Raw genomic sequence first — 10769 nt, forward strand, 5'->3', positions numbered from 1 at the left:
GTGAAAGCATTCATAGAAATATGGTCAAAAATAAGGTCTCTGTACAGAACTAGGAATTAAACATTTTTTTCTTGGACTCAGGAAGAAACACAACTACTTTCTCAGCAGAACTCAAATGAACAACTGTAACATCTTACAATTAAAGAAGTAAGGTGACTCTTAACAGGAGGATATCAATGTGTTGATGGAAAAATCTGACTGAGAAAGAGGGCTTGACTCAACTAACCAAACAGCAAGAAACAACATTTAGAAACTGAAACTAAGCAAACAGATTGGAAATACATGTGATTTTTATTTTTTTTATTAATGAAACAATCAACCATTGTAACAACTCACTAGTGAATTTGTTGACTTTTTCTCACGAGTTGATGTGCTTTAATTAAGCTCATTTGTTCTGATGTAAAAAAAGTTGACTGATATTCTATGTAAGAGTACAGAATACAGTCAACCACCATTTTGGCATTAAAAATCTGTGAATTCATAGGATCTTCTCAGAACAAGTCTGAACATTTCAAGATCACCTCAGGTATCTAAGCAAGAGCAAGCCTACCATTTTAGAACAAATATCCTGTGTTCAGCTGTAAGGAAATGGTGTTCTCATCTTTCTCAGATCTTCTGTAACACTCTCTACCATTTTTATGACTTCCAATATTAAAGCATAACTGAAAGGTCTTCTCTCCAAACCAGAAATTAAGCAAGTCTTTAGAATCATTAATCCCTAGTCAGCAACTAAATGTAGACTACAGGCTTTAGGGTTACATACACAAAAGGTAGGGATGAATGAGTTGAAACTGCTGAGAGATTGCCCACGGACTTCTTCTCTAGCTAGATTACACACAGTGAGAAAGCAGCATTCGGTTACTTGGTCATTCTGTGGATCTTGTTGCTTTGGATGGTACTTCTGTGACGTACGTTTCTGAAGTGATGATGGAAAAATATTCAATAGCTCTACAATTTTACCAACCTTCTTTCACTTAGCATTCATCCAGGTATCCAGCAAGATTCCTCACCGTGACAGCATTCTTTAATTCCACAAGAAACACTTCTGGGATAGGAGTTCATACACCATACCTATAGAAGTCTGTAAGGAGCTGGATGTTCAAGTGATCCTCCTTCCAATTAATTCCAGCCAATAAACTGAAAGTCTTTGCTTAAAAAAAAAAAAAAAAAAAAAGTACAGTAGATAACACTTCTAATTTTACATTCCTTAGCAACTGCTGTAAATGTATGTAAGTGTATTTAATAATCATGAGAGAAAGAAAGTCACAGATGGACAGCACTGTGGCCCAGGAGATACTCCCTTTGTTCAGACACAGGCCGTACAACAACAGAAGGCCGAACCCATTCACTTCCCCCTCCTGCCCTGATCCAGAGACTTTGATGAAATTTCAATATAAGGGACTAAATATTGCTCAGGCTCTGGCTATTTGCATTGTATGCCTGAATAACCATCACTGGCTGTTTCATGTGCTCCCACATTATTCTATGTTCATCCAAGACCGTAATGGAAAACATTTGCAGTCTTTGTTGTATCTGGCATCAGAATGCTGAAGACTTTACAGTACCCACTGCTAGAAATTTACAATGAGATACTGTTCTACACCATATTAGTAATAATAAAGATCTGAGCTGAAAGGGTAAATCATAACCACATGGCTCACATTTAATGAGTATATTTTTATACGCATGAACAATCACAAATGCATACTACAATCACTCATACTACATGTGCAAATCCCACGAAAACCAAAGACATCATCTAGTCAACTGAAATTACTATTCTGTCCACACACAGTGTAGACATAATGTCACTGTGCAAAAGGAACACAGAAGACTGTGCTGGTTTTTTTTTTAGTAATGGGTATTAACTAGTTTTTTTTTTTAAGTCATTATAATTTGGACATGTAAAATTCAGTCTTTCCAGACCAATGAATGGCACATATGCCATAGGAACAATGTTCCTGCCAATTTTCACATTTCCACCACTTACCATTGAGATGTTAAAAACAAAGAAAGGAGGTTTAACAAAAAATCACAACTAATGATTCACAGCAGAAATATCTCACTTTTTTTTCCCCACTTGTTACACCCTTTGAGTCTGCCAGACAAAAACTTTAAGGAACAATGCTCTTCCTGAGGGTAAATGTACTGTATTTTTTGCTAAAAGAGGAAAATGCAATTAAATCCATAAGCAATTAATTAAAGACAAAAAGGCAACCATAACTGCAAGTGCTCTCACATAGCTCTAAGGGATCACATTAATAACTGCAAATACAAAATTTAAAACTATTTTTCTTTTTAAAATTAGTTGGGTTTTTCATGTCAGAATACATTCTTGCTTAACTTTAGGCCTGTCTTGACTACTTACTAGAACTAATGGATAAAACAGCTGAATATCTTGTTAGATAGAAACCACAGTGAAAGTGACTGTCCTGACATCTGCTCAGGACTGCAAGTACACTACTAAGTCATGGCCTGAGCAGAAGAAGGAGGTACCCATCTTTTCCAGGGATCTGCCTGAGAAGCAGTGAGGAGAGGAACTCCACTTACTCCTGGCTGGGCATCCTTCACACATCTTCAGCCTCTTACATCAACTCAAAAAAAGTAGGAGCTCAACAAGGAGTTTTCACTCTCTGAGACCATGAGAAAATTATCTCCTCATGTGCTGGATGTAACCCCCCCGTCTGGAATTCCAGCTATGGAGAGTACCAAAAAAAAAAAAAAATGCAACAGAATAAATGAGGAACTGCTGAAGTCTGGCTGAATCGTCCTCAGTGAGCTTAGTCACCACTGCCCACCCTTCTGTGAATTTTTTTCAGAAGTGGTTGAGCTACTCAGCCATTATGTGGAAGATAAATCCAAATTGTATCTCCTGTTATTATGACATTTCCATCAGAAACACAGGTGCAGTGGCAATTGTTTTATAAATCCTGTGTATTAATTACTGTATCTGGAAAGAATAGAGTGAATTTAGCCATTCAGATTGCACTGGACTAACTGTACATGTTCATAATTTAGGAAGCCTTGTTTTGAAGCGTACTCACTGATCTGCAGATGATGTCAGTTAAGGCCTACAATATTTTTCACATTTAGCACTTACATTGTTGCAAGTAAAATTACACATAATTTGCCTAACACAGTAATTAAAAGCAGGTTCATTTTCTGAAAAAAAAAAAAAAAAAAAAAAGAACTTATGAAATTTCCTTAAAACCTTTTTGCCAATATAATCTATATGAAAGGTATTTCAATGCAATGAACAGCTAGATAATGCCCCCAAAATAGATCGTGGATGATGCCCTAAATAGATTGTGCACAGTCTTATTGTTTTCAAATAAAAGTCTAGAAAGGAATTACTATTTATATCACTTGGCAAGTCTAGGATTTTCTAATATACACACACATTGCAGACTAAGCCATAAAATGGCTACTGTCAAAAATCCAGTTGATTTCAAAGAGTTAGCTCACCTACATCACAAAAAAAAAGCATCTAGGTCTACAGAGCACCTTTATCTCACACTTTTAGTATCACAAGCTTGGTTTAATATAAATATTTTGAGGAACCAAAAGACATTTTAGATATACGGAACTTCTGGTGAACAGGAAAACAAGTCAAAACAACTAGAAAGTTAGTGCCATTTAGCTAATGGAGTTCTGTTCATTGGAATCATGCTGTAATAAGAGTAAAATACCACAAGTGGGGTTTTATATTTGCTGTGACAGAACTTGCATGTTTTGGAAGTGTTGTAAAATGTTGCTAATAAAGCTTCAAGCAAAAAGATCGTTTGCTTTTGAAAGTGAAAGTACACTGTCTTAATGGGAGGCCAGCGACCGAGGGCCTCAGCAGCCTGCTCCTGCACAGAGCACGACTCACAGCAGCTCTGCATATGCCTACGGCGCAACTCTAAAGTGTAACCCAAATTCTTGGAGGCAGATCGGAGCTAGCTTTAAACTTGCGGCAGTCGCGCAGCTCCAGGCACCAAGTATTTACTCAGAGCCCTTGTGCAATTGTACAGCTGTACAAACTGTACCTAGGCTGCAGCCCATGCTTGCTTTATTACAGGCTGTCATACACAAGACAGCTATCCAGGCTATAAAAATACCATTAGTTTTCACTGTGGCTATGTTATCTGCGAACTGAAGCAATCACATCCTAGACTAACCTCCCTTCCTACCACTTACCCCTTCCAAGTGTGACAAGGAGCCACGTAGCACTTCTTAGTTAACCCAGTGCCTGCCTGCCACGGCTCCCCGAACGGCGCGCAGCCTGGCCACCGTGCTGAGCCGCCCCCGTGGTACTGAATGTGTCTGGCATGTTGAGAGAGGACGAAGGCTTCCACCTCATCTCACGGAGGCCACAGAACTGCCATCAGCCACCTGATGTCTAGAAAGGTAGCAGAGCTGGACCTCCTGTGTTGACAAAGGGCTCTGTACCCCTATTGCTAGTGTCCGGAGGCAGGTATCTCTGGTACAAAGCCAACAAACAGTTCAGCAGCTGTGCATGAGAACTGCGCAACTGTAATAACTCTGCTTAAATAACATGATCAAAAGAACTTAGGTGGATACATTCACTCGTTCACTGGAAAATGTATATTGATCACAAAGAGGAAAATGAATTAAGGTGCTACTGAAAATTATGGGGTTTAGAAAGTCTTATAATTCATCTGGAACATTTTTTCTCCTCACCAATTTTTCTCCATACATAGCTACACTGCCTTGATCATTTTTTCATGACATTTTTATCTATTTCCTCCATTGCAGAGCTATTTAGCAATAAGGAAAAAGCAGCAGGTCAGTTAATCAAGGCTCACGTTGCGTGCAGAACTGATTTTTTGTTGCCTGAAAAATGGCATTGCTTTAACTCCCCGATTAAATTCCAGCACCTGCTAAGGGTGCAGTCCTGCTATTACTGAACTTAACAGGCACCTGGATGCTTGTAGGACTGCTTCATAAACAGTCTAGCTAAAAGGTTTGGGCTGCTGAAGAGCACTCATTTATACTCTTTTTCAAATACGCCTTTTTAAATTAAATATGAATTGTGAATTCACAACATTTTATCCTCTTACTTGTAAACCCCTCTGAAATTACAAGAATCTTTATATACAACACCCTTATGTGATCTATACTTACTGTCAGATACCGGTTGAACAAACAACGTATTTGTAGGCCAGCTCCTACGTTACTGTCCACACCTAGTATTACTGAAACTCGTATTTTCTAAAGCTTTCTTTAATTTGAGGTTCTGTGATTGCTGAGCTGACATGTCAAGGCCTCGATGCACAGGCCAGTTAGGCACTCATTATACCTAAACTCCTATTTGCACAAAATGGACTAAACAGTGCTTTTCACAACTGGACTCAAAGTGCATCTGTTAAACGCTGTTTCAAACTGAAACCTCAGGGTTTTCTAACCAGCATGTTTAAATACAAGGCATCCAGACACTGTAAACCTAGAGGTGTCTTACAGTCACGCTGAGTCCTACAGCAAAGAACTGATCATAAAAGAAAAGAACATTCAAAGTCAGCTTTGTAGACCTAAGTGTTGTATTAACATCCACTGAAAAACAGTTTGCTACTTAGGCAGTGCTCCAGAAGAGGACAGAAGACTTGAAAATATTTGAGTGAGGAAGCTGATGCACTTCTTGCATGCAAATCCAAACACAGACTAGCCTACAGTTTACCAAGAGAGTGCAGCACCAAGTGCTTTTCCTGGGGATGTCAGCATTAAAATTCCACCTTAGAAAATTAAGGGTGAACCTCAATTTAAACGTAAACTTATTTTGGAGGGGTTAGAAATCAATACTTCTAATTTACAGCAAATACAAGCTTTCAACACTCTAGCATATTTTCTCTGCAAGATAAAACTGCAGATAAAACTATGTATTTGAAAATCTGCCATATAAATCGAGCATATTCTTTTAACAAATAGTTGCGAAGTATTCCTGCAGATGTGATTGATACTGCAAAGGCCTGAGACTCTCTGAGGTCAAATGAAATTTTGATGGCATACTAAAACTAATATATTTTCTATTCAGAATCATAGTTTCTTTCTCAGAGTACAAATGGATGTGGAAAGGTAAGACGAGCAGTCTACTTAGCCATGCCAAAGGACCAAGAACACAACACTGAGTGGCAACACAAAAACTGACTCGCTTTACAGTCTGGCCAGACTCCCTGTACTCTGGAAGCTGCTGTTAAAAATCACTGGGGGATCACACAATTGTACAAGACAACAAACTTGGTATGAGTACTGGGACAAGTGTGCCACGCATTTCTACCTCTATGCAGTCCTGGATATTTTTTTAAAAAATGCATTTAAATATATATAATGGATTTGAACTGACAAAAGTGTCTTAGGTTCTCTGAACTGCTTTCAACTTACAGAATAAGTAATACTATGTTACAGAAAGGAAGATTAAAGTGACATTGATGTCAGCCTGAACAGAAGAAGGCTTTTAACAGCTTTATCGTAAGTTCAAAACTTCTTCATGTTCCACACTTGCAAATATATTTTTAAGTAGGTGTTTTGGTTTGTTTAGGTTATTTTCCTTCTAAAGTAAACAATTCCCACTATATTGTCTGTATGGACAGTTTATCCAGAATAATTAGCATGCTTTATGGGCTCTATAAAAACACTTCTCAACAACCTTTTTTTTTTTTTTTCCTGGAATAAATCATCCATAAGGAAACACATTCCAGCATAGGTATTAGTATGGCTTATTCATGATAGCTGCTCTAGTCAACCTCTCAGTATAACTGAGTCTATAATGTTGACAAGCTCTTCAGAAACAACTTGAAATAATTTTAAATATTAACTGTTTATTTATCTAAAAAAGTTATTTACCTTGTTCTATCTAAATTCTTCATATTCAATGAAATCTTTTCTGTGCAAGGTACAATTAACATTAGTAATTCCCTCCATTGTTAGAGTACTAATGGGAACTGCATGGTATTTTAAGGATTAACCTAATCTTTAAGATTTACCCAAATTTGGCCACAGCTAGTGATAAAGATGTACAAGAGAAGAACTAGACACTGCTATCCAAAACTAGACCTATTTAAAAAAGAGGCAATGCTGAACACTCCAGAAGGAGAATTACATCTCCCCAAACACAGTGTTTTTAGTTTTGCAATATAACAGACAAGTGCATTTCTTAATCCAGATGGAGTTCATACTGTGCATCAAGGCACTATGATTAAAACCCATCATAATTTTATGCTGATACAGTAACTGCATTAACAATTTTTAGTTAACTAAACCTTTTATAATTTTACTAAGCCATTTACTTCAGCTATGCCTGCGGCAGAAAGTTTTAAAGTTTAAATCTACATGGAATAGAAAAATAAATATTAAAAATACTTTTTTTTTTTTTTTTATCAAGTGATTGTACGATCCCTCCCTAAGACCACAGGTGCATGTTTTAAATACTGGTAACAAAATATCCACTGCAGAGAAAATAACTCACTTTCCTTCACCTACAGCTGTACCAAATAACCCAGAACGGATTTTTAGTTGAACAAACTTGTACAAACAGACTTTTCTTGCCTTGAATATTAGGTTCTGTAACCTCCTGTAATAGCTGAGTTTGGTAGTTAGAGGCTTGCTATTAAATATGACTTCTTCCTAAACATGACATCTTCCTACCATTATTATTTTGCTTTCACAAACTGTCTGCAAAAATACCATAACTGCTTTCAACTGCAGCAAAGCTGCACAGGAGAAGAGGGTGTCCCTAAAACGGGCAGCTCCTAAACCACGTGCAACTTCACAGATTATATGACCAACATCATCACCGAGATGTAGACAAGAAGGTGCCGCTCACAAAGCAGACGCAGAACATGCTTTTGCCAAACCATGCCCCTGAGCTGGTGAACTATCTTCTCCCACCCTACCTAAAGTAAGCCTGCACAGTACGGGGCCTGGAAAACACTTGTAGCTTGCAGCACTGCCTGCACAAAGCAATTTGGCTGGCCAGGCCTGCAGATGACGTAGCAGAGGTGCTACATGGGAACCTGCCGATTCTCAGCTTCTTTGTCAATCAGCATATGCTGCAACTCCCTCCTTCTCCTTTCTTCGCCTTCCCCAGACCCAAACAGCCATCTCCCACACCAGCAGGCTTTACAGCTGGGGGAACCTCTGACGCTCAGCTGTTGCTCGTACCCGCAGTCCTGCTGCTGGATAACATGCAGGATGACTCCTGGCATTCCTCACCAGGCAGGGAACCCAAGAGGTGGGGACGTAACATACATGCATTATGGCAAAGATGCAGGAGCTAGGAAAGCGTGGAGCACCCAGGCTGGCCTTTTACAAGAAAGCAAAGGATTAGAAGCAATTGGGGTGTAGGGATTTCACTAGACCAAACATCCACATCAGATGGCATACATCACATATAGCACCAAATGACCACACAAAATCACGTACAATATCTGCACTATACAAGTTTTATCCTGTGCCAAATATGGGGAAAAGAGTTTGCAACCTGAAGTTACGCTGATTTGGCTGGTCAGAAGTGGGTTCTGTGCACTATGAAAGCCACAGCTGCCATCCAATTTTCAGGGGTATTTCAGGAGATACCAGAAAACAGTTTGGGGGTCATAGTAGGAGGATGCAGAGGACAGCAAACACAGGACTGGGGAGCTGGGTTTACTGCAGCTAGTATATGGTCAGCTCCACAAAGAGAAGTCCGAATGTTGAATGGTTTATCTGCTCATTTGAGTCCGACACCTTATTCAAGACTTTCAGGTAGTCCCCAGCAATATCCCTCGTGAGAATGGACTGTGCAGACTCAGCAACTAGGGCCACTGGAGACCACTGTAATCCTGTAAATACAGGCCATAAGACTTTGTGTTTGACCTAAGTGGTATCTTCAGTAGATTTCCACTCATCAGTCTCACAGAGGATGACAAGTCCATGACCACTGCAACAGGAAAACCCTGCAAGTGCTGTGCTACAGAAACGTTCTGCCAGCTTAACTAACCACAGGGGAGGAAAAGTAACAGCAGGGACAAGCACGATTCCTTGGGAATCCAAGAGTAAGCGTTTCAAAGTGTCCCAACTCTATGCATTTCTTTGGCAAAGAATGTACGGTCTTCATGAGCAGAGCAGTCTGACAACCCTGCTGTCGCATTTTTTTTCCTTTTGCCTATAAGTTCATCTCCATTCTCACTAGAGCTTGGAGCTGCTCGTCTCGAGCTGCTCAGGCACATAGAAAGCACAAAAACGATTGAAACTCAATCTAATGAGAAGTCACAAACAGCACTCTGTGAACACACCGGTGGCTCCTTAGTTCAATCCACTTCATAAACAGCGTCTAAGGGTCTCTGATGATGGATAACATATGGAGTCATAACAAAGGGCCTCTGAAGGCATTCACAGGAAAGGAACGGAGCCAATGATGAAAAAGTCTTCCCTCTTTCTCTTTACAGATCAACACCACCACATGGGCAAGATTACCAGTAACAACTGATGCGCATAATCAACAGGGATGCCTAATCTTTGTCTCTCACAAGAAACCTATCAGCCATCTGTATCAATTCAGCAGTGTATTTTAACGCAGTAACTTCACTATGTACAGGCCCAAACCAGAATGATGACAGGCAGCCAGGAAACAGAGGAGTGCTCTGAGGTACAGCCTTCCCCCGCCACACAGAAGTTCAGATATAACAATGAGCAACCACTTAGAAGCTTGTCAGAGTTAAGTAATGAATTCTACAGAAATATCAAACTGCTTCACAAGAGAAATCCTCACTAATAAGAATTTCCCTGATGAGTGAAACCTGAAAGCCCCTGAGAACCCTGACTCCCTCCCTCTGGCACTTGTTTGAGGAAACATCACAGAGCAGTGATTTCCAAACTGTAGTCAATGGCACGTCAGCAAACTGCTGAGTACACTGTGGTGGTCTGGAAAGCGCTCATCTGTCACGTGGTGGTGGTTCCATCTCCCTGTTTCCAACTTCCAATTGCATTAAACAAGTTTAACTCACATTTAGTGCTTTTAATTTACCCTCAGAACTGCTGAAGTTGCCACAGAGATGCTACCCACCATTAGATTGCAGGGAGACAGTGACTGCTGTGTAACTGAAACTGTGAAAAACATTTCTTTAAATATTTGGAAACTAGTGCCAGAAAGGAAGCAGGAAAACACCTGATCTTTTTCCACAAATCCAAAATAGGAATGACATTTGTTTTCTGAATTGCACACTGTGTGCCATGTTAAAAAGAGACATAAGCATGATTACAGAATTAAAAAGTTGGGCAAGCCTCCTTGTGCAGCTTTGCACACTTGTTTATTTTTGTTTGCAGTAGAGTATCCATGTAAACATTAACACTATCAGTGCTTTGTGAGACTAGGAGAGAGACAGGACAATTCTACGTGACTAAATCCTGATTTACATTTTTCGTTGTTGAATGTATATTTGTTCATGTAATACCAAGCAAATCAAATAGGCACATATACAAGGGGTTTCCTACTTAATCAGTCAACATACTTCTCCAATACACTATCTGAGGTTTTCCCTCGAACAAAAGTCTCCTCCTTCTCAGTTTTGTTTACATTAAAATACATCTCTGGATGCTACCTTGTGGCTAAGCAAAAAGCATACGGCACCCTGTTTTTAAGGCAGCGTGACAGATTTACAACCCCACTCTGTCCCTTTATAAATGAAACACCTTTCCTTTTGTGTGTGGAAGACAGTCACCGAGCTGCCCACAGAATGATCATCATCTTGGTCAGTTACAACTGATCGCTTTTCATCAGTTTTAATCAACATTAC

General features: G+C 39.5%; 1 protein-coding gene across 4 annotated transcripts in view; it reads right to left on the bottom strand.

Moving 5' to 3' along the window:
* The window catches only part of PHF2 (PHD finger protein 2), a 104923-nt gene that overhangs the window by 82885 nt on the left and 11269 nt on the right, over positions 1-10769 (bottom strand). The window contains exon 1 of one of the 4 annotated variants that reach the window (XM_080606502.1): positions 965-10748. The exons of the other annotated variants lie outside the window; for them this stretch is intronic. Within the exon in view, the coding sequence (XP_080462628.1) occupies positions 965-981 (17 nt within the window). The 5' untranslated portion in view covers positions 982-10748. Of the gene's footprint in view, positions 1-964; positions 10749-10769 lie in introns of those variants that run through there. 4 annotated transcript variants of the gene reach the window in all.

The sequence above is a fragment of the Anser brachyrhynchus genome (genome assembly GCF_964034855.1).
Source record: "Anser brachyrhynchus genome assembly, chromosome: 10".
Lineage (NCBI taxonomy): Eukaryota > Metazoa > Chordata > Aves > Anseriformes > Anatidae > Anser > Anser brachyrhynchus.